Source organism: Musca domestica, unplaced genomic scaffold (assembly GCF_030504385.1).
Source record: "Musca domestica strain aabys unplaced genomic scaffold, Musca_domestica.polishedcontigs.V.1.1 14, whole genome shotgun sequence".
In the NCBI taxonomy this organism is placed as follows: Eukaryota; Metazoa; Arthropoda; class Insecta; order Diptera; family Muscidae; genus Musca; species Musca domestica.
Genome location: NW_026712192.1, coordinates 3,999,171 through 4,025,118, shown reverse-complemented (window position 1 = coordinate 4,025,118; position 25,948 = coordinate 3,999,171). Strand labels below are relative to the sequence as shown.

The 25,948-nt window shown below is 36.3% G+C and overlaps 2 protein-coding genes across 2 annotated transcripts in view; one reads left to right on the top strand and one right to left on the bottom strand.

Annotated features, from left to right (window-relative positions):
• The window catches only part of LOC131801042 (uncharacterized), a 65,402-nt gene extending 44,431 nt beyond the window's left edge, over window positions 1–20,971 (top strand). The window contains exon 2 of the mRNA XM_059119003.1: window positions 20,718–20,971. Within this exon, the coding sequence (XP_058974986.1) occupies window positions 20,718–20,971 (254 nt within the window). The remainder of the gene's footprint in view (window positions 1–20,717) is intronic.
• A 2,420-nt stretch (window positions 20,972–23,391) lies between these two features.
• LOC101894327 (uncharacterized) lies at window positions 23,392–23,868 on the bottom strand. The gene has a single exon (XM_005182193.4). The coding sequence runs from the start codon at window positions 23,772–23,774 to the stop codon at window positions 23,439–23,441; it is 336 nt and encodes a 111-aa protein (XP_005182250.1). The 5' UTR covers window positions 23,775–23,868; the 3' UTR covers window positions 23,392–23,438.
• Between the last annotated feature and the right edge of the window lie 2,080 nt (window positions 23,869–25,948).

The following is a 25,948-nucleotide window of genomic DNA, read 5'->3' as shown; positions in this document are numbered from 1 at the left end:
TAGGCTAAAGTATCAATTACGAACTTCAAATGCGAAATTTGAAACAATTCCGGTAAATAATGTCGCTAAAATCATCAAATTACCGAATATCGGGAGGTACCGCTATTTGAGGGCCATACGAAGACGTGGACCTGCACAGACAATTTTCTGTCATAGGCTGTAGTATTCATTACGAATTTCAAATACGAAATTTGAAAAAATTCTGGTGAATAATGTCGCTAAAATCATCAAAATACCGAATATGGGGAGGTACCGTTATATGGGGCTATACGAAAACGTAGACCAGAATGGCCCATTTTCTGTCTTAGGCTGTAGTATTCATTACGAACTTCAAATACCAAATTTGAAACAATTCCGCTAAATAATGTCGCTAAAATCATCAAAGTACCGAATATCAGGAGGTACCGTTATATGGGGTCTATACGAAGACGTGAACCCGCACAGACAATTTTCTGTCATAGGCTGTAGTATCCAATACGAACTTTAAATATTAAATTTGAAACAATTCCGATAAGTAATGTCGCTAAAATCATCAAAATACCGAATATGGGGAGGTACCGTTACATGGGGGATTTACGAAGATGTAGACCTACATGGCATATTTTCTGTCTTGGGCTGTAGAATCCATTACGAACTTCAAATATTAAATTTGAAACAATTCCGATAAATAATGTCGCTAAAATCATCAATAAACGCAATTCGGGTGGTACCGTTATATGGGGCTATACGAAGACGTGGACCTATATAGCGCATTTTCTGTCTTGGGCTGTAGTATCCATTACGAACTTCAAATGCGAAATTTGAAACAATTCCGGTAAATAATGTCGCTTAAATCATAAAAATACCGAATATCGGAAGGTACCGTTATATGGGGGCTATACGAAAACGTAGACCTGAATGGCCCATTTTCTGCCTTAGACTGTAGTATTCATTACGAACTTCAAATACCAAATTTGAAACAATTCCGCTAAATAATGTCGCTAAAATCACCAAAATACCGAATATCGGGGGTACCGTTATATGGGGGCTATACGAAGACGTGAACCTGTACAGACAATTTTCTGTCATAGGCTGTAGTATCCATTACGAACTTTAAATATTAAATTTGAAACAATTCCGATAAATAATGTCGCTAAAATCATCAAAATACCGAATATGGGGAGGTACCGTTATGTGGGGGCTATACGAAGACGTGGACCTATATAGCGCATTTTCTGTGTTGGGCTGTAGTATCCATTACGAACTTCAAATACCAAATTTGAAACAACTCCGGTAAATAATGTCGCTAAAATCATCAAAGTAGCGAATATCAGGAGGTACCGTTATATGGGGGCTATACGAAGGCGTGGACCTACATGGCCCATTTTCTATACCAAAAGTCCTGCAGACATAATACATATTTGAGTAAATTTTTATCAACTTACTTCATTTCGTTCGGAAGCTAGAGTGATATCCACAGACGGATAGACGGACGGACATTGCTAAATCGACATATAATTTTATGCTGATCAAGGGGTCTAAAATGTATATTTCGAGGTGTTACAAACGGAATGACAAACATGATATACCCTCCAAACAATGGTGGAGGGTATAAAAACGAAAGTGAAAAGGTAAGGAAATATAAGTTATTTCCCGAGAGGACAGTCAGTACCAAATATAACGAACAAGTGACAAGGAAAAATGTCATTCCATAAGATTTGGGAGAAACATACTTTCGTATATAAAATTGTTTACATGTAAGTCGTTCTTACCCTGTTCCACTGTCACTTTGAAGTTGTGTTTTTGGCGATTTTTTCTTTTCTTATACAAAAATGTTCCACATTTTTAGTCTCCTGTGGTTACCAAAAGCCATGAACAAACTTTCGTCCATGTGATATAAACTCTTATAAATGTAAGTGTGTGTGTGTGTGTGTACATGGACACCATTGACAAAAATGTATGAGAAAACCGAACAAATTTTATTGGAATCATTTTTTTTATTTAAGGAGTTGATTGCAATTTTACCACTCTGTTATAGTTGGTGTTGTTGCAATAAACAAATATAAGAACAACAGCAACAATTTGATGGCCTTTTGGGCATTTCAACGGCAAATCGATGACAAACTTATTGCAAACAATGTTCCATTGGGTCGAAAACCTTGAAACTCTGAAGGGGAGATAACTTGAAATTTGGAAATTCTATCGGTATCATAACAAAAGTAGTTTGATTACGGATTTTTCTTAACGATTGCACAGTGGTACAAAAAATTTCATAAAATCGATTTTTTAGAGACATATTTTATGATACAAATAAAAAAATGTCGAAGGACATTCAAAATTTAGAAGTTGGAAGTTAAGCCTTTAAACCAGTAAGGTAAGGTCAAAGTCGGGCGGGGCCAACTTCTGAACCGATCCCGAATTATTCTTAACGATTACACAGTGGAACAAAAAATGTGATAAAATCGATTTTTTTAGGGACATATTTTATGATTCAAATAAAAAATGTCGAGGGATATACAAAATTTAGAAGTTGGAAGTTTAAGGCTTAAAACTAGTAAGGAACGGCCAAAATCGGGCGGGGCCAACTTCTGAACCGATCCCGGATTTTTCTTAACGATTGCACAGTGGATCAAAAGATGTGATAAAATCGATTTTTTAGGGACATATTTTATGATACAAATAAAAAAATGTCGAAGGACATTCTAAATTTGGAAATTGGAAATTAAGCTTTAAAACAAGTAAGGAAAGGTCAAAATCGGGCTGGGGCGACTTCTGAATCGATCCCGGATTATTCTTAACGATTACACAGTGGAACAAAAAATTTGATAAAATCGATTTTTTGAGACATATTTTATGATTCAAATAAAAACTGTCGAAGGACATACAAAATTTAGAAGTTGGAAGTTTAAGGCTTAAAACTAGTAAGGTAAGATGGGCCGACCTCTGAACCGATCTCGGATTGTTCTTAACGATTGCACAGTGGAACAAAAATGTGAAAAAATCGATTTTTAAAGACATATTTTACGATTCAAATACAAAATGTCGAGGGATATACAAAATTTAGAAGTTGGAAGTAAAGCCTTAAAACCAGTAAAGAAAGGTCAAAGTCGGACGAGGTCGACTTCTGAACCGATCCCGCTGCATCTGATGTCCGGTATAAAATATCATTGTTGTGGAGTGCATGTTACGCCTGTGAGGGACTTTAACACAAAATTGGACGAAACATATATATGGGATCTATGGGTATATCTGAACCGATTTTTTTCCAAAATTTGAAGCACTTGCTTCTAAGCCGAACTCTGTCGAAAGCGCCAAAATTCAATACATTTGGGCTGATATCAGTCATTTGGTGCACAATAAACCTGAAATTGGATACAGATATATATGGGAGCTATATCCCAATCTTAACCGATCTTGACAAAATTTGAAACACTTTTTTCTGAGCTCTATTAGATATCTGGTGCCGAATATCATTGCTGTAGAGTGCATATTGCGCATGTAAGGGACTTAAAGCCTTAAATCGGATGAAACATACATATTGGAGCTATAGCTATATCTGGACAGATTTTCCCCAAAGATGAAGTGCTTGTTTCTAGAATGAATTCAGTCGGAACTGCCAAAATTCCATCATATTAGGTTGATACTAGACATTTGGTGCACAATAAATTTAATATCTGATATAAATATATATTGGAGCTATACGCAAAATTTGATGGAGGTAATTTCTTATACCGAATATCATTCTTGTGGAGTGCATGTTACGCATTCAAGGACTTAATACTCCAAATCGGATGAAACATATATCAGGGAGCTATAGCTATATGAAGTCCATATCACAATAGACCTGAAATCACAATATATATCCAAATCTAAACGGATCTTGATAAAATTTTATGTACTAGCTTCTAGACTGAATTCTGTCGCATGTGCCTAAATGCAGGTCATTTTGACTAATTGAGGATATATATGGGATCTACATCTAAATTTGAGCTGATTCTCACCAACTTCAATAGGGTTCTTCCTTAGGTCAAACACTAATTTGTGCAAAATTTCATCTGGATCAGATAAGAAATGCGACCTTTACTTTATTTACAAAAATATATGGACAGACGGACGGATATGCATAAATAGACTCAGAATGTGATCAAAAAGGAATCATCAAAAGGAACTATCGGTCTTCGGCTTATTTAGACAATATTTTGCTTCCAGAGACAGAATCCATTATAAACTCTAAGTAGCGAAATTTATACTATTCCGTTAAAAACTTAGGCTTCTCAAAATACCGAATGAGGATAAGTGCAATAACATGGGAGATATATGAAAACTTAGACCTGAACAGGCCATGTTCTGCCAAACGAGATAAACCCCAATATTAACTCTATGTACCGAATTTCAAGCTGTTTCCAAGAAAGTGCGGTTAAAATCGTCAAAATTCCAAATAACGGGAGGTACAATTATATGGGGGCCATACGAAAACGTTAACCGATATGGCTGATCTTCGAACTCGATCTGACTTCAGACAAAATAATTTAAAAATTTTAGCTTTCTATCACATGTCGTTTGGATTGCAACAGACGGACGGACATGACTAAATCGACTTTACGCTGATCAAGAATACGTAAATGTGTTGGGACTAAAATGATTATTTCAATGAGTTACAAAGGGAATGACAAGCTTAATGATTGATTTTTTGGGAACTGGAACTATCATAGACTTTGGAGTCAAATTTTTGAGTAATGATAACCGTAATAAACTGAGAATTGAGTTATCGATATGTGAAGACGTTATGTAACATACAAAATGAGATGAAAAAAACTGCAACCAAATTCAGACTGCTGTCATTTGTAAGCCACTTGTCCGACAGCTGTTAAATTATTCCAGTGACAGCTGATTATATTGTTTACAAGCGTACAAAAGCATTTTGGTAAGAATTTTCCAGAAAAAAAAGTTGTTCGTGATGGAATTAAAGCGTGATGTTGTGATTTCTTTATATTTGGCTGGAAAACCACAAGTGGCTATCGTTAGAGCACTCCAGCATTTAAATGTGAATAAATCTTTTGTGTCTCGTACCATCGCTCGTTACCGTGATACTGGTAGCGTAGCTCGACATCAAGGAGTGGACGGAAAAAAACACCAACATCAGCAGAAATGGTTCGAAAAGTAAAGAAGCGACTTGATCGAAATCCGCCTCGCAGTGGCGAACAATGGCTTGTGAACTGAACATATCGCAATATTCCATTCGGCAAATATTGAAAAATGCGCTTGGGGTAAAGCCATTGAAATTTCAAAAAGTGCAAGAACTCACACCGCAACAAAAACGAAATAGACTCAAAAGAGCAACAAAGTTGCTTCGCTTGGCCGAAAGTAGTGAACTGCCGAGTTTGGTATTCTCCGATGAGAAAACATTCGTTGTCCAGCAGTTTGTTAACAAACAAAATGATCGTGTTTACTTGCCAATGAGGTCAGCTGAAAATGTGCACTTTCGGTTGGCCACCAGAACTCAAGCGCCGGCCATGGTGATGGTGTGGGCCGCCATAACCGCCGATGGTCGCTCTCCGCTCGTATTAATCGACCGTGGCATCAGAATAAATGCCGAATATCATCGCGAACAAATTCTGGAAAGTGTATTAAAGCCTTGGACACGCAAACATTTTGGCCGCAGACCTTGGACATTCCAACAGGACTCAGCACTATCGCACTCAGCACGCGCCGCCAAAGAATGGTTACAAAATGAGGCTCCTCGCTTCATTTCCAGCGCACTATGGCCACCAAAATCTCCGGATACCAATCCGTTGGACTATTGTGTCTGGTGTATTTTGGAAAGCGAGGTTGGCACTAAAAAATACCAAAGTGTCGATCACCTAAAGCAAGCGCTTCTGGCCAAAATACCACAGAGCAACATTTGGGCAGCGTGTGACGGTTTCATTGGCCGTTTGAAGGCCAAAAGGTAACCAATTCAAATAAATCTAAACTTATTCGAAAATTTGATGCTATTTTCCACATTCTTCGCTTTCATTCAATAATTTCAATGACTAAAAACAATTTAAAAAATTGTAAGTTCGGCCGGGTTGAACTTTGAATACCCTCCACCATTTGGAACGAATTCGGCAATTTTCAAAGACAATAAAATCCGTTAAAAATTCTGTTATAATCCTAAAACTACCAAATGTAGCTGTTATATTAGGATCTATACGACGACGTGGACCTGCATTTGTAACACTTGTCACAAGCCATTACAATATTCAAATTCGAAACTTAAAAAAAATCGGTAATAATGTAGATAAAATCATCAAAATACCGAATATCGGAAGGTGCCGTTATATGGGGGCTATACGAAGACGTGGACCTGCACAGACAATCTCCTGTCATAGGATGTAGCATGCATTACGAACATCAAATACCACATGTGAAACAATTCCGGTGAATAGTGTCGCTAAAATCATCAAAATACCGAATATCGGGAGGTATCGTTATATGGGGGCTATAACAAAACGTGGACCTAGATGGCCCATTTTCAAGTCCTGCAGACATAACATACATTTGAGTAAAATTTTATCTATCTACTTCAATTTGTTCGGAAGCTAGAGTGATTTCCACAGGCGGATAGACGGACGGACATCGCTAAATCGACTTAGAATTTTATGCTGATCAAGAATATATATATATATATATATATACTTTGTGGGGTCTAAAATGTGTATTTCGAGGTGTTACAAACGAAATGACAAACTTAATATACCCTCCATACTATGGTGGAGGGTATAAAAATATATATATATATATAAAAATTATGCCTTTTGACTTTGTTTCAGTTTTGTTTATCTCACCCTGAGTAGAGTGAGTCAATCTGTCGGGAAACCCAACTGATGTGTTGGAACTTTTAAAGACCTTATATTTTAATAAACATGGAGTTTTTTGAAAGTGCTATAGTTAAAAGAGCTATTGAATATGATAATCGATGCTATTTAAATGACTAATACACATGTTTCACAGAAAATATTTTGAAAAGCCAATAAAATCACTGCCAATGGAAAATGTTTCTATCTCTCTCTTTCTCTGGAAAGCTCTTCCAATAGAAATAGTAGGAGAAATACTTCAAATATTTCTTATTTTGCTCCCGTTTTGAATGAAAGCCAAAAAAATGTCATTTCCCAGAAATATATGCACTTACAGCAATTTATATCAATTCATATTCCGCCTGTCATATCATCGTGTGGGACGACGGACTCAAGGCGAGAATTGTTTATCCTTCTCCAAAAGGATTACACACTCACACACACGAAACTTTTGAATTTAATTTCAAATTGAATCATAATTAAATCGAATAACGCCACAATGCATTTCAGTGCCCACTACAAAATTGCATTCAATGTTTAGCCAATTCATTCTATTTTATTCCCATCCACTCCAGCCATTATGTTACTTCAGCAATTTTTAATTAAAAACACATTCCCTTTGTCCAGTAGACCGCCGATCCCGATCGGTTTGTGGCGCTGCAATGCGAGCGCAGCCAGGTCCACAGATTAAAGCAATAAAATTGTTAGTAATGAATGACATTATTTCTGGCCAACACGAATTGTGCAACGACACCGCCACCACCATCACCATAGTTAGTTGGTCTCCATTTCGATTCCACGCAAGGGACGACACATTGTAATATCCACTCTCTCATAGTCGGCAGGACAGGAGCAACAGTGTTGACGACATTGCAAGGAGAATGCAATGGGAAATATACCCAGGAAATAACCCCAAGTTTAGGTATTTTTTTATTTGTCTATGGCACACATAATATGGGCCAGCGCTGTGACATTTAGCAGCAGCAGCACCAGTCGACGTTGTAGCAAACGACATCGTTGTTGTTCTCGGCATTGAGGACACGATGATATCTCTAAAGTCGAAAACGACAATGTTTATGTCGTTACTGTTGACTGCTTTATGCGATACAGCTGCTGCAGCAACAGTAAGTTGTTAAGGCACTGAACTCATGTATCCAACAACATTGTTCTTGATGGGGTTTTTTTTTTGCTATTAGAGTTCTTGGTAAGGGCAATAGCAGTTATTAGGCCATATCGCTGTTGAAGCGGAATATATGTTCAACACAAGTAATACAAAGGAATATGGCTAGTTACTAAGAAAAATAGGGCTCACCTCCAAAGAGCCCACATTCCAAGGTAGTAACAAGTTAAAAAGCAGTAAGTTCGGCCGGGCAAAACTTTGAATACCCTCCACTATTTGGAACGAATTTGGAAATTAAAAACAAAAAATAAAATCATTAAAAAAATCTGTTAAATTTTAAAAATAACGAATATTGCCGTTTTATTGGGGTCTATACGACGTGGACCTACATAGGCATTGTTTGCCATTAGCCATTACCATATTCAAATGCGAAACTTGAAATAAACGGTGTATAATGTAGCAAAAATAATCAAAATTTCGTATATAGGGAGGTACCATTATATCGGAGCTGTGCGAAGACCTGGACCAGCATAGACAATTTTCTGTCACAGGCTATAGCATCCATTACTAACGTCAAATACGATATCTCAAACAATTTCGGTGGGTATTGTACCCAAACTCGTCAAAATACCGAATATAGGGATGTACTGATATATTGGGCCTATACGAAGACCTGGACCTGCATAGACATTTTTCTGTCACAGACTGTAGTTCCCATTACGAACTCTAAATACGTAATTTGAAACAATTCCGGTGAATAATGGCGCTAAAATCATCAAAATACCGATTTTTGGGAGGTACCGTTATATGGGGGCTATACGAAGACCTGGACCTGCATAGATAATTTTCTGTCATAGGCTGTAGCATCCATTACGAACTTCAAATGCCAAATTTGAAACCATTCCGGTAAATAATGTCGCTAAAATCATCAAAATACCGAATATCGGGGGGTACCGTTATATGGGGGCTATACGAAGACGCGGACCTGCACAGATAATTTTCAGTCTTAGGCTGCAGTATCCATTACGAACTTGAAATGCCAAATTTGAAATAATTCCGGTGAATGATGTCGCTAAAATCATAAAAATACCGAATTTTGGGGGGTATCTTTATATGGGGGCTATATGATAACTTAGACCTACATGGTCCATTTACGAACTCAACCTGCCTACTGGCAAAATATACATGTATGCAAAAACAGACAGACAGACATGGCTAAATCGTCTTAGAATTTTACGCTGATCATGAATATATATATATATATATATATATATATATATATATATATATATATATATATATATATATATATATATATATATATATATATATATATATATATCAAGGGCACTAAGACAAATATCTCTCTGGATTCAAGAAAATAAATTAAGACAAAAATACCTACCCTCGGTAAATTTTTACTAAATTGGCGTTTTTACTTTAAATTGTTAGAGAGTGGAATTAGTAGAACGGACATGATTTTTTTCTATATGGCAAAAAAGATGTAAATCTCATGTTCGGTCTTTAAAATAAAAACTTCGACAACCTAACTGATGTGATCTAGTATTTACTATTTGTTTGTATATTTACATTTTTGACATTTGAGTGAGTGTTTGTTCTCCACAAGCAACGGCAAAACCTAACTAGTTAACCAGTAAGGAAAAGTCAAAAGTCGGGCGGAGCCGACTATATGATACCCTACACCAGTATGCATATTTAGTAGAGCTCCCATAAGAACAGAATCATACCACCTATCAACATTTGGCTTAAGAGCATTTACAGTTTAGTTTCAGAGGGAAGTAATATATGGGAGGCATATCCGATTCTAAAAAGATTTTACACTAAATTTTCCAAAAACTTCCGGAAAATACCACTTAAATGAATTCGTAGAAATTACGAACTTCCAATACCAAATTTGAAAAGATTCCGGTGAATAATGTCGCTAAAATCATCAAAATACCGAATGTCGGGAGCTAACGTTATATAGGGGCTATAAGAAGACGTAGACCTGCATACAAAAATGTTTGTCATAGGCTGTAGTACCCATTACGAACTTCAAATACAAAATTTGAAATAATTCCGCTAAATAATGTCAAAGTTCACGCTGATCCAGAACATATATCCAAATATTAACCGTTCTTGATAAAATTTGGCAAAGGTATTTCTGAGCTCTATAAGATAACTGGTACCAAATATCATTGTTGTCGAATGTCTATTGTGAGGGGCCTAAATGCCAAATCGGATGAAACATATATACTTGCTTCTGGACTGAATTCGGTAGGATGTGCTAAAATTCAGGTCATTTGGACTAATATTGGTCATTTGGTGCACAATTAACTCGGAATCGGTTGAAGATATATATTGTAGCTATATCCAAATCTGAACCGATCTTGATATAAGTCGGTAGATGTATTTCAGAGCTGTAACTGATGTCCGATACCAAATATCATTCTTTTGGAGTGCATATTACTCACATGAGGGACTTTAAACCCCATGTTGGATAAAACAATTGTATCGGAGCTATAGCTATATCTGAACCGATTTATGCCATATTTGAAGTGCTGGTTTCTAGGATGAATTCGGTTGGAATTTCCAAAATTCAGTACATTTGGGCTGATAGTAGCCATTTGATGTACAATAAACCCTTAAATCGGATAACGATAAGTATAATCTGACTTTTGTTCCAATTTTGTAATCCTATATTTTGCATCAGTTCTAAGTCATATGCGAAAATGGACAATATCGATCCTCTGCATCAAATACCTCCCTCACAAAGGGTAAACATTTTGAAAAATTATAAAACTTCTAAAATGTGATGCATGAGTTCGATTATCGCCAAATTACAGACATCCTAATATTTTTCGTAACCCAAGGTCTGGTTTGAAGATGAAATATATTGGTTCACTCCTTTGTGGTACCTACCTCACAAAGGGTCTACATTTTGAACAACTAAATGGATTTTAAAATCCGAAATAAGCATCCAATTCTCTTCATTTTTCTCACATCGCATTATTTCTACTAATACAAGATCTGCTGTTAAGATGGGATATATCGCTCCATTCCCTCTGGGATCTACCCACTAAGGGTCAACATTTAAAATATCCATGAAGATCATTAAACCTGAAATTAACAGACTTGAGACATCTCAATAATTCTGTCAATACAAAATCCGTTAAAAGGTGGTTGAGATCGGACCATTCCTTCTGGTACCTGCCCCACAAAGGGCCAAAGTTTTGAATAACTATTCATAAAATTCGATATAAGCATCTAGTTCTCTTCATATTTTAGACATCTTATTATTTCTACTAAAACAAAATCTCCTGTGAAGTCAAAGGGTCAACATTTTTTAATATTCATGAAGCTCATAAAACGCGGAATTCACAGCCGATCCCATTCAGACCTTATACATTTCAAAACTTCCATCACCACAATATCTGTTAAAATTTCACACATGCAAACATTTTTGCTAACACAATATCTGTTGTGAAGATGATATATATCTCCCAACCCCTTCTGGTATCTCTCCCACAAAGGGTCATAATTTTCAATACTATTATCTGTCATATCTTGCAAAACAATTCAGAGATTCTTTACAACTTTCTATATCTAAATATTTCTCTCAACCAGAAACCTGACATGAATATAGTATTTTTGACTTCGCATAAAATTGGATATGAATGTTCGATTTTCTTTTAATTTTGACCATACCAATATTTTATCTGTATTAGATGAAGTGTGAAATTTTAATTCATCGGTCGACTATACCTCACGGTATCTCACGCCCATTTTAACATTTTCTAAAAATTATCTCCTGGTACGTCGCAATATTTATATCATATTTAGTAAGGTCCGATACGACAACATTTACCCATTCCTTAGGAATCTACTGTATAGAGGATGATAAATTGCAATAATCATAACAATAGTCAAAATATATGTAAATCATCGAACATTGGTTGGGCTATACATCTGTCGGCAAAATCGACCGATCCTTTTTACCCTTTTTTAATATAATCCTTCTCGAAGTGATATCATGCAGTCTTTTAGAAAACTATAACTGCTCTAAAGCCAAATGTAGATAGGTGGTATGATCTACTTGAAATAAATTCTTTAGTTACGGGAGTTCTACATTTTCATAGAGGTGTAGGACATCATATATTTCGAACTCCACTGCAAATTGCGAACCCCATTGCATATTGCGGAATTTCCCAGAATACCAAATTTAATACTATTGAATATTTTTCCTACTTTTCGAGCACATATTTCCAAAACCACCGTTAACATTCCAATTTTCGTACTTTATATAGCCTCCAGCATAGTATGGAGGGTATATCAAGTTTGTCATTCCGTTTGTAACACCTCGAAGTGTACACTTTAGAACCCACAGAGTATATATATTCTTGATCAGCATAAAATTCTATGCCGATCTAGCGATGTCCGTCCGGCTGTCCGACTCTGGAAATCACTCTAGCTTCCGAACGAAATGAAGTAGGTTGATAAAATTTTAATCAAATGTATATATGTGTTGATTTTTGGTGTTGAAAATGGGTCATGTAGATTCACGTTTTGGTATAGCCCCCATATATTGGTACCTCCCTATTTTTTGTATTTTGGAGATTTAGGCGACATTATTCACAGGAAATGTTTCAAATTTGGTGTTTGAAGTTCGTAATGAACATTACAGCCTATAACAAACAATTATCTGTGCACGTCCACGTCTTCGTATAGACTCCACGATATTCGGTATTCTGCTGATTTTAGCGACATTATTTTCCGGAATTGTTTCGAATTTAATATTTGAAGTTCGTAATAGATTCTACAGCCCAAGACAGAAAATAGGCCATGTAGGTCCACGTCTTCGTATAGACCCCATATGACGGTACCTCCCCATATTCGGTATTTTGATGATTTTAGCGACATTATTTATCGAAATTGTTTCAAATTTAATATTTAAAGTTCGTAATGGATACTACAGCCTATGATAGAAAATTGTCTGTGCAGGTCCACGTCTTCGTATAGACTCCATATAACGGTACCACCCGATATTCGGTATTTTCATGATTTTAGCTACATTATTCGTCGATTTTTATACCCTACACCACAAGGTGGTCAGGGTATTATGTCTTTGTGCATTTGTTTGTAACAGGCAAAAGGAAACGAGATAGACCCATAGTGCCTTTTGATGATGTGCATAGAATCACTTTCTGAGTTGATTTATGCATGTCAGTCCGTCCGTCTGTCCATGTATTTTTGTAAACAAAGTACAGGTCGCATTTATTATCCGATTGAGATGAAATTTTGCAAACAACATTTGTTTGGCCCAAGGACGAACCCTATTGAAATTGGAGATAATCGGTAAAAATGTAGATATAGCTCCCATATATATCTTCGTCCGATTTGCCTTTTATTGTGCACCAAACGTGTAATATCAGCCCGAATAGTATGGAATTTTGCATATACAACCAAATTAGGCCTGAAAATAAGTATGCCAAATTTTATCGAAATCGGTTCAGATATAGCTATAGCTCCCATATATATTGTTCATCCGATTTGTTATTTTTGTTCTCCGCAGCCGTAATATGCACTCTGTAACAACAATATTTGGGGAAATATATTTATCGAGATCGGTTCAGATTTGGATATAGCTCCCATATATAACTTCGTCCGATTTACCATTTATTGTGCACCAAACGTCTAATATTTGTCCAAATGGGATGGAATTTGGCACATACGACCGAATTTAGTCTAGAAGGTAGTATGCCAAATTTGGTGAAGATCGGTTCAGATATAGTTATAGCTCCCATATATATTGTTCATACGATTTATTGTATTTGTTACCCACAGCCGTAATATGCACTCCGTAACAACGATATTCAGGGAAATATATCAAATACAGCTCAGAAATATCTTTGCCAAATTTTATCGAGATCGGTTCAGATTTGGATATAGTTCCCATATATATTTTTATCTGATTTCAAATTAATTTCGCACCAAATGGGCAATACAAGTCCGAATTCAAAAGATACAAATGCTTCGGCATATTTAGTACTTTGAATTTTAAATTATAATTATAATCATAGAGTGTATGATTGAATTCTCCCATGAAAACTTTTAATTATTATGTGGAGCTCAACTAAATTAGCAAAGTGGTGTAGGGTATCATAAAATCGGCCCCGCCCGACTTTAGGACTTTCTGTACTGGTTTTTATTTACGTTTCGCATTTGAATATTGTAATGGTTTATGACAAAAGTAGCCTACGCAGGTCCGCAGGTCCGCAGGTCCGCAGGTCCTAATATAACGGCTACATTCGGTATTTTTAAGATTTTAACAGAATTTTTAACGGATTTTATTGTTTTTGAAAATTGCCAAAATCGTTCCAAATGGTGGAGGGTATTCGAAGTTCGGCCCGGTCGAACTTACAGCTTTTTACTTGTTCTAGTACGTATTTCACGAACCACCTTCAAATCGCAACCCTACACACTAACAGTGACCCCTAGAACAACATTTCAAATTTCCAGCTCACCCAAACCGAAATTGTACCAAATCTAGTACCATTTAGTACAGTTCTTACACTTGGTACACATTGGCTGCAACTCACATATGTATATGTATTACAAAATTACCCGAAAAAAGCTTATGTCGCAATCGAATCAATTATAAAATATTTTGCTGTGCATGGTTTAGCTATAGTCGAATCCAAAACTCTCTCTTGGCTTCTTTCCATTTTTCAGCAAATATTATTTCATCCGATCCCAATTACAAACCCAACACACCCACATACCCAGTGTAGAATAACAAATATATTATTTTTCCTTGTTTATATATTTGTACGCTGTGCACTATAGGGTATTTGTATGTGCATATGTTTTGTTTTTGGTTTTTTTTTTGCTTGTGTATATTATGGGTTCTGCACAATGTCATAACAATATGAGTGCCAGGCAAACAAACAAATAAACAAAACAGCAACAGTAACAACAACTACGACAACGACACAGCTTTTGGTTACAACAGCGCTACCCGTTAATGGAAAAATATTACCAAAGCCATTCATAAAGTAGTGCTCGTCATATTGTCTGTGATGCAATTTTTGGTTGTGTGTGTATGTGTGTGTGTTTGGTTTGGTCCCTTCACAACAATAACATAAGTGGGCCGAGGGAACACTGCGACAACAACAGCAACAATGTTACAAACACACAACAATCCAATTCAGAAAAGAATAGTAAATGAATAAATAAAATAAAGTTAACAAAAGTCTTTCTAATTATATTCTGCTGTTCTTGTTGTTGTTGTTGTTGGCAAACGTTGCCTTTGTTGTTGGTGTTCTCTCCCAAGGATAAGATAGAAAGAAGAATAGTTGTTTTCTTCTGTTGCTACAATTGTTTAACCCATTTAAATGTAATTCAGTAAAAGGTTTTGAATGAATCTCCATTATACGATTTGAAGAAGGGGAAAACATGGGAGAATCTTTGTTTGTATTTCTGTGAAATTGTTCAAAAGATTACTTTGACACTGGATGGGGAGCTTTAAGATTTTTCAACATTGATATTTTAGACTTGGAATGCGGAATTTGATTGGCAAGCGATAGAATAATGTTAGACAAAGGAAGGAATAAAATGGAGGGGCTATTACGTTTGTGACTCACCATAGAATTCTAAACCGTTTGAATTTTGTTTGCCATTCTATCTCTTGGATTCAAGATAGAGGCCACATTATTTTATATAAAGATCGGAAATTTTGCACAAAAGTTAATATTCAAGGTTAATTCAAAGTTGATTGAAAATTGTATTTATTGTTCCATATTTGGGTATAGATCCCATAAACCTGCTCATAGGCCCAGTAGTTTCTATATTTCAAATATAACGGCTCATTCAGTTATTCGTTAATTTTGAAGGTTTCTAGAACAATCTGCCGTATAACTGGCTGAAGCCAGAATCTTGAAATTTTGCCCGAGGACCAGTGGTGGTGCTTAGGCTTGCGATTAGTCTGGGTTTTAGAAAATCGTGCTAAAAGGATACGAAAATTTACTAAAATTTGATTTTGGTATAGGACCAAAGTAAAGTGAAGATGTTTTTTTTACAGTGTACCAAGTGTGCAACTGTACTAAATGGTACTAAATTTGGAACAGATTAGGGTGGGCGCATGAAGCGGGAATTTTGAAATCTCGTATCGTGGTTCCTGCTAGTGGTAGTTTTGGTATGGGGTGAACAGCGAGTACTTAAAGTGTGAAATGTTGTATTAGTGTCGCTCTTCACGTGTTGCCTTCACATATAGAGGTGGTTTTGGAATTGCGTATTCTAATTGCGCGAAAAGTTCTAAATGGTCTTGGTTAAAGGAATAGAGAAATTTGTGAAATTTGAAAAATACGTTATTTTAAAATGACCGTAACACTTTAAATATTGACAATTTGGGATTTTCAGCATGTCTTTTCATTCAGATATTGAAACAGAAAAAACTAGTTAAAAAGTATCAGTCGGTATTGCCGCCAGAGATATACCCTCAGCTTATGTTCGATTATCTAAATATATTTTAACTAGTGTAAAAGTTATTCAAACGTTTGACCCTCTATGGAGCAGATCCCGAAGGAATGGGCCAATATTACCCATTTCCTATCGCACCCAAAATATGATATAAATATTTCGACAGATGTGCCAAGTCTAAATGGAATCGGATGTTAATTTGGCGATTTATGAGCTTCATGGGTACTCAAAATTTCAATATTTTGTGGGGGAGGTACTTGATGGAGTGGACCGATATTGTCCATTTTCACACCTGTCCTGGCACTGACGCAAATATTAGGATTCGCAAAGTCGGAGCAAATTCGAATTAGCCTTTATCTTTCTGTGCAAAATTTTTTTTTTTTTTTTTTTTTTGAAAATTTCGACCTTTTGTGGGGGAGGTACCAGAAGGAGTGGGCCGATATTGTTCATCTTAACACAAGACCTTGGGTTAATATAAAAATTGGGATGTGTGAAATTTGAAGACAGTCGGACTCTTACATAACATTTGATGAGAGTTGTAATTATTCAAAATTTTGACCATTTGTGGGGGAGGTACTTGATGGAGTGGACCGATATTGTCCATTTCCACACCTGCCCTAGCACTGACGCAAATATTAGGATTTGCAAAGTTGGAGCAAATTCGGATTATCCTTTCTCTTTCTGTGCAAAAAATATATTTTTTGAAAATTTCGACCTTTTGTGGGGGAGGTACCAGAAGGAGTGGACCGATATTGTTCATCTTAACACCAGACCTTGGGGTAATATAAATATTGGAATGTGTGAAATTTGAAGACAATCGGACTTTTACATAACATTTTATGAGAGTTGTAATTATTCAAAATTTTGACCATTTGTGGGGGAGGTACTTGATGGAGTGGACCGATATTGCCCATTTTCACACCTGACCTAGCACTGACGCAAATATTAGGATTTGCAAAGTTGGAGCAAATTCGGATTATCCTTTCTCTTCCTGTGCAAAAAATATATTTTTTGAAAATTTCGACCTTCTGTGGGGGATGTACCAGAAGGAGTGGACCGATATTGCCCATCTTCGAACTCGATCTAAGTTTGACAAAAATATTACGTAGTAGCCAATTTGGACCAAATCGGATACTCCCTTCGAGAGTTATCGTGCGCACCAGCCAGCCAGACAGACAGACGGACGGACGGACATCGCTAGATCGACTTCAAATGTTCTGAAACGGATTTGGTCCAAAGAGACCTAGGGTCTAAAACCGTTATTTCGACTGCGCACGTTTTGGCCGTATCAAATGATATATACCCTCTGTAGCCATATGGCTGAGGGTATAATAAGGCATTTTAAAATGGCCACAACTCCTTAAGTATTGGCATTTCGGGTTTTAAGCATGTTTTTTTATTCAGATATCGAAAGAGAAAAAATATGGCATTTTATCATGACCATCAATAGAATGTTTCTGCACTCAAATATTGACAGAGTCGTCAAAAATGCAAAATCAATACCTTAAGAAAAACAAGTAAAAAAGCAGTAAGTTCGGCCGGGCGGAACTTTGAATATCCTCCACCATTTGGAACGAATTAGAAAATATTCAAAAAAATAAAATCCATTGAAAATTCTGTTAAAATCTTTAAAATACGTAATATCGGAAGGTGCCGATATATGGGGGGATGTACGCTATTGTGGACCTATATAGACAAATCTATGTCTGGTTGTAAAGTACTCACAAGGAACTTCTTGTGTGGATTTTCAGATAATTCCATTGGGAAATGTGGCTAAAATCATCAAAATCCCGAATATCGGGGGTACCGTTATATGGGGGATATACGATATTGTGGACCTATATAGACAAATACCTTTCAGGGGTTAAAGTGCTCACAAAGAAATCCTTGTGTGGATTTTCAGAGAATACCATTGGAATATATAGCTAAAATCATCAAAATACCGAATAACGGGGGTACCGTTATATGGGGGCTATACGATATCGTTAACCTATATAGAGAACTCTATGTCAGGGGGTAAAGTGCTCACAAAGAACCCCTTGTGTGGAATTTCAGACAATTCCGTTGAAAATGTGGGTAAAATCATCAAAATACCGAATATAGAGGAGTACCGTTATATGGGGGATATACGATATTGTGGACCTATATAGACAATTCCGTTTCAGGGGTAAAGTGCTCACAAAGAACTCCGTGTGTGGATTTTCAGATAATACGAATGGAAAATGTGGCTGAAATCATCAAAATACCGAATATCGCGGGGTACCGTTATATGGGGGCTATACGATATCGTGGACCGATATACCCCATCTTCGAACTTGACCTGCCTGCAGACAAAAGAGAGATCTGTGCAAAGTTTTAGCTTCCTATCTTAAATCGTTTAGACTGTAGCGTGACGGACAGACGGACGGACAGGGCTAAATTGTCTTAGAATTTTCCGCTGATCAAGAATATATATACTTTGTTGGGTCTAAAATGATTATTTCGATGAGTTACAAACGGAATGACGAACTTAATATACCCTCCATACTTTTTTTGGTGGAGGGTATAGAAAACGATTTTTAATTTCCTCCACCATACTACGGAGGGTATATTCATTTTGTGATTCCGTTTGTAACTCCTCGAAATACTCATGTCAGACCCAACAAAGTATGTATATTCTTGATCAGCGTAAAATTCTAAGACGATTTAGCCATGTCCGTCTGTTTGTCTGTCTGTCCGCCAGTCTGTTGTAATCACGCTATCTTTCGAACGAATTGAGATAGAGGGCTAAAATTTTGCACACATGTGTATTTTGCCAGCAGGCAGGTTAAGTTCATAAATGGTCCATGTAGGTCCACGTCTTCGTATAGCCCCCATATAACGGTACCTCCCAATATTCGGTATTTTGATGATTTTAGCGTCATTATTCACCGGAATTGTTTCAAATTACGTATTTAGAGTTCGTAATGGGAACTACAGTCTGTGACAGGTCCAGGTGTTCGTATAGGCCCCATATATCAGTACCTCCTTATATTAGGTATTTTGACGATTTTAGGTACAATACTCCCCGAAATTGTTTGAGATGTCGTACTTGAAGTTCGTAATGGAAGCTACAGCCTGTGACAGAAAATTGTCTATACAGGTCCAGGTCTTCGTATAGCTCCTATATAAAGGTACCTCCCTATGTATGGTATTTTGATACTTTTGGCTACTTTATTCATAGTTTATTTTAAGTTTCGAATTTGAATATGGTAATGGCTTGTGATAAACAATGCCTATGTAGGCGCTTGTCGTACAGGCCTTAATATAACGTCTATATTAGGTATTTTAAAAATGTTAACAGAATTTTTGGTGAATGTTATCTTTTTCGAAAATTTTCAAATTCCTTCTAAATGGTGGAGGGTATTTAAAGGGGAAAACTTACCGCTTTTTTACTTGTTTTAGATAAAATTAATATCATGCTACTAATTTTCCCCATCTAAGATAGTCAAGGAGAACGTCATATTTGTACGCGTTCTCAAAAATTTGGTTTCAAGTTTTACTACTATTTTTTTCGGTGTTATAAAAAGGATTTTAAGAGGAAAAAAGGCGAACAAATGCTAAGAAGGATTCTTGCATGTAAAAGGACCTAGCCCATAATTAACAATCCGATTTTATTATTTATATATTTGTTGTATAAAATGTTTAGTGTTACCCTGTATCTTATAACGCCATCTAGCGACCAACACTCTTATGAAATTTGGCCCGATATAAAAACATTCGTCAGGTTTTTGATTCAATATTTAGCCAAGACTAAAACCAATAAAAAATTGGTAGTTCATTCTTCTTACACCAGAGGTAATTGCGAAGTTAAGAAATAAAAAACCATCCATAAATAAGAATGAATATGAATATTTTTCATATTAAACCATTCTAAGTCAAATTGACTAAACATTGAAATATTCCAGTATACACCCCTCCGATCTTTACCTGGTTTTCGCCCACGAATTTCCTATTGTCATTTATACGGAGAAATAATTATTTTCGCCAATTAAAACCAAAATACTTGAAACCTATTTTTTCTGGGAATCCGAGCAATTTTTTTTTACTTCTCCAAGTACCTAAAAAATTCCCTGAAAACTCTCAATACATAATTATCTCAACTGGCCCTTATCTCAGCAAATACATATTGTGATAATATCAATTGATCGGAAGGGTATATAAATACCTTCGAGCTTTCTAAAATATCATTCAGCAATTAAATTTGAAATCATCACTACACGGAATTAAAATGTTCATCTTAAAATATTCCCTTGTCTTAATATCCTGTGTGATTTTCGTCACAGGATTACCATTGGATTCGAAAGATGTACACGGAAATCAGAGCGCTGTAAAGGTTCGTTCCCCCCGCCATGGCAGCATTGACTTTGGATACCATTCCGATCAGCATGGACGTGAGGCTTCGGTACAATACAACCAGAACTTGTATACCAGCAATGATGGTCGTGGCACCATAGATGCCTATGCCCAGGTTAACCGTGATTTCGATCGCAATCATAATAGCTTTGGTGGTGGCATTGTTGGTTCGTGGCATTTCTGAAATGTGTAAAGAGATTCCAATACAACAATTACAAAAAGTGTAATTAATGATATTAAATTGTATTCAAAAATTAAATAAATCAATAAAATATAATAACGAGAAACAAAAAACGTCAGGCTGGACTTTTATAATCTCACTATGGGGAATTAATGACAGCAAATCTGTTGAACAATATACATATTGAGTATCGAATTAATTTAACCAAATCAGTAATTCAAAAAGTAAGCTAGTAAGGATAAGTAAAGGTCGAAAGTTCGTAGAGCTTCCGTAACAAAAAAGTTTATATTGGGAATTTATGTGAAGTAAATCATACCAACTATGAACAAAATAACAACCGTAAAATCGGATGAAGATGTATATCGAAGGTATATAAAAATCTGAACCGATCTTGAAAAAATTTGGCAGAGCTATTTTCGAGCAGTAACTGATGCCCGGTATCAAATATCATTGCTGTGGAGTGCATATTACGCTTGTGAGGGACTTAAAACACCAGATCGGATCAAACATATATATATTAGAGCTATAGCTATATCTGAACCGATTGTCACCAAATTTGAAGCATTTGTTTCTAAGAAAATTAAGTCGGAATTGCCAAAATTCAGTACATTTGGGCTGACAATAACCATTTCATGCACAATAAACCTGAAATCGGATAAAGATGTGTATGGGAACTATATCCTAATCTGAACCGATTTTGAAAAAAAAAATAGGTGGTTATTTCTGAGCTGCATCTGGTACCAAAGACCATTGTTGTGGAGTGCATATTACGTATGTGAGGGACTTAGACACCAAATCGGATGAAACATATACAGGGTGAGATGAAAAACAAAATACAATCAACTTCAGACTGTTGTCATTTCTAAGTCACCCGTCCGACAGCTGTTAAAATTTTCCAGTGACAGCTGTTTACGAGCGTACAAAAGCATTTTGGTGGGAATTGTCCATTCGGAAAATATTGAAAAATGTGCTCGGGGTAAAGCCACTGAAATTCCAAAAAGTGCAAGAACTTATACCGCAACTGATAGAAAATAGACTCAAAAGAGCTAAAGAGAGTTGCCTCGCTTGGCCGAAAGAGGTGAACTTCCGAATTTGGTTTTCTCCGATGAGAAAAAACATTCGTGGTCCAGCAGTTTGTAAACAAACAACATAATCGTGTTTACTTGCCAAAGTGGTCAACTGAAAATGTGAACCTTCGGTTGGTCACCAGAATTCAAGCGCCGACCATGATGATGGTTTGGGCCGCTATAACAGCCGATGGTCGCTCTCTGAGCGTATTAATCGACCGTGGCATTAGGAGAAATGCCGAATATTATCGCGAAAATATTCTGGATGGTGTATTAAAGCCTTGGGCACGCAAACATTTTGGACATTTCAGACCTTTGACATTCCAAAAGGACTCAGCACGCACCACCCAAGAATGGTTACAAAATGAGGTTACTCGCTTCATTTCCAGCGCACAATGGCCACCAAAATCTCCGGAATTTTTGAAAGCAAGTTTGGCTCTAAAAAATAGCAAAGTGTCGATCACCTCAAGCAAGCGCTTCGCCGGGAATGGACCAAAATTCCGCAGAGCAACATTCGGGCAGCGTGTGATGGTTTCATTGGCCGTTTGAAGGCCATAATTCGTGCCAAAGGTGACTAATTCGAACATTTCATTCTTTCATTCAATAAAATTTTAAAAAAAAGGTAAAAATTATGGTGTATTGGGGCTATATCCAAATCTGAAACTATCTTTACAAAATTTTAGGCACTCATCTCTGAGATGTATCTGAAATCTGGTACCAAATATCATTGTTGTGGAGTGCATATTACCAAATCGGATGAAACATATATATTGGAGCTGTCGCTATATCTCAACTGATTATCAGCGAATTCGCTGTACTTGTTTCTCGACTGAATTCGGTCGGATATGCCAAATTCAGGCCATTTGGAGCTATATCTAAATTTACTCCGATTCTCACCAATATTAATAGGGTTCGTCCTTGGGCCAAACAATTGTTTTTTTGGAGAATTTTCTTTCACTCGGATAAAGAAAGCTACTTGCTTTTTGTTCACAATAATATATGGACAGACAGATGGACGAACTGATATGCATAAATCGACTCAGAAAATGAATCTATGAAAATCCTCGATAATAAATATGGGTCTATCTCGCTGTTACAAACAAATGCACAAAGACATAATACCCTTACCACTATATGGTGTGGGGTATAAAAATACCAACTTTGTGACTCACTTGAGTGAGGAGAAAAATAATATAAATAATTCAAGAAATTTTTGTGTTGCACTGTGTTATTTATCTCTCTTAAGTGGATATAAATATGGCATTAATTCGCAATCCTTAAATTTCTGATCGAACAATACTTAAAGAATCTAGTTCGAATTATATTGGGAAAATAAATTATTTTTATTCAATTAACTATTACATCAATTTAATCGATATCTACAAAATTGTCTTTGTCACCGCTTAAAATCTCCATTTTCCTTGAATGCCACCACCAAAGTTATTGCGATTATGGTCAAAGTTTCGGCTACCTTGGGCATAGGCATCAATAGAGCCTCGGCCATCGCGACTTGTATATAAATTGTGATTATATTGCACCGATGCTTCACGGCCGCGTTGATCTTTGCTATAGCCAATGTCGACACTTCCATGCTGGGGAGAGCGACCAAAACGAGTGTGTTTCATATTTCCCAAACCATCAGTTTGCTGCTCAAAACCATCCTCAAGCTGCATCATTGGTTGGCATGCGGCAAGAACGACACATGCAATTAGTAGCACAAATGTCTTCAGAGCGAACATTTTCTTTTTTTACTTTTATTTTCACTTTAACTTAATTTAAAGAAAATAATCTCTATTTGACTTAACGTTTGTCGAATGAATAATAATTCCGATGTTTTTTCGTAGCTTATATGCAAATCGCTGAAACATCAGCATCTTTCATATGAGGAATTCCCTCGTTACTGATAAGAGATTGTTTATATGTGATATTTTTTTCGTGAACTTTGAGAACAATTTGTTTGATAAGAAGCTTTAAAATTTTTAGCCCTAGGGACTTTTTTGGATGATTGAGGGGATTTATATGTCCACAGTATGAAGGAATCACAATGTGTATTGTCTAGAAACATGGAATTTGCACATATAGTCAGGTAAAAATCCCGATGGTAAAAACTCCCCCTACTCTTTTTCAATGTAGAGTATTTGTTTGTGCATGAGTCCCCAATCGCGGTAGCAACCGAATTAATTTATTTTATACCCTTAGCTATTTGGCTACTGAGGGTATATATCATTTGATATGACCAAAACGTGTCTCGTCGAAATAATGGTTTCAGGACATTTGGAGTCGATCTAGAGCAGTCCGTCCGTCCGTCCGTCTGTCTGTCTGGCTGGTGTGCAGACTTTGTTGCAGTTTCTAAATCTCACCCTGTATTTATAGCCACTTAGGATAGATAAATATCAGAGTGCAACACAAAAATAATTACCATCCTTCGTTTTTGAACAATCTAAGATTTCTTGAAGTATTTATATTTTCCCTCGAAGGGAATATCCGATTAGATCCAAACTTGGTATATTGTAATATTATTGTCAAATTTAGATCGTGTTGGGAGCTGGTCCACTCCGTCTGGGAATTCTCCTCCACAAATGGTCTACATTTCCCAGAAAATAATTTAACGTATAGAACAAGAAAGCACTATCCAATTTTGTGTAAACTTTGCAAATCCCAATATTTGTATCAGTGCTATGTCAGATGCGAAAATGGACAATATAGGCCCACTTCATCAAGGGCCTCCCCCACAAAGGGTCAACATTTTGAATACTTATAACTCTCATAAAATGTCAAAGAGGTATCCGATTCCCTTCAAATTTCGCAGATCCTAATATTTCTATTAACACAAGATCTGGTTTTAAGATGGGATATATTGGTCCACTCCTTCTGGTACCTTTCCCGCAAAGTGTTCAAAGTTTTGGAAAACAAACGCTCACAAAAAACGCCGAATAGGTTTCCGATTTTTTCATATAACTCAAACTTCTGCGATGCTCGTCCATCTGTGGTAATCACTCTAGTTTCCGAACGAATTGAAGTAGGTTGATAAAATTTTATTTAGATGTGTATTTGGTCTGCAGGACTTTTGGTACTGAAAATATATCGTATCGTACCTTCCTATATTCGGTATTTTTATGCTTTAAGCGACATTGTTAACCAGAATTGGTTTAAATTTCGTATTTGAAGATCGGAATAGGTACTACAGGCTATACACATAACAATACCACCCGATATTCGGAATTTTGATGATAATAGCTATATTATTCACCGAAATTGTTTTAAATTACGTAAAAAATTACAAAAATTACGTACAAAAAATTACTTATGCAGATCCATGTGTCTGTATAGCACCCACGGTTTTCATTTAAACGGTATTTTTCGACGATTTTTTTAAAGTTATTACAGTTCCTTTCAAATTGTGGAGGATATTAAAAATTCGGCCCGGCCGAACCTAGCTTCATTTTAACTTGTTATGTATTGGTAATCTTGTGGAGAAGTGATTTCCTACATCTGAAACAATCGCAGTTGAATAAAAGGTTTGGTATTTCTGGCATAAAATATATGGTCCATTTCGTTTGTTATAGACACTGTTCAACTAAATTATTATTACTTTTTTTATACCCTCCACCTTGGAAAGGAGGGTATATTAAATTTGTCATTCCGTTTGTAACATCCTTAAATATTCGTCTTAGACCCCATAAAGTATATATATTCATAATCAGCATAAAATTCTAAGTCGATTTAACGATGTCCGTCTGTCTGTCTGTCTGTCTGTCAATCTGTCTGTCCGTCTGTCTGTCTGTCTGTTGAAATCACGATACAGCCCACAATATTTGACGTAAAGCGCCAAAATTTAGCAGAGCTATTTGCATTGTGTGTAGGATGGTTGGTATTGGAAATGTGATATATCGGTCCACGTTCTGGTATAGTC

Coding starts and splice junctions, on each gene's coding strand:
- LOC101894327 (XM_005182193.4), bottom strand. CDS start 23,774: ATGTTCGCTCTGAAGACATTTGTGCTACTAATTGCATGTGTCGTTCTT.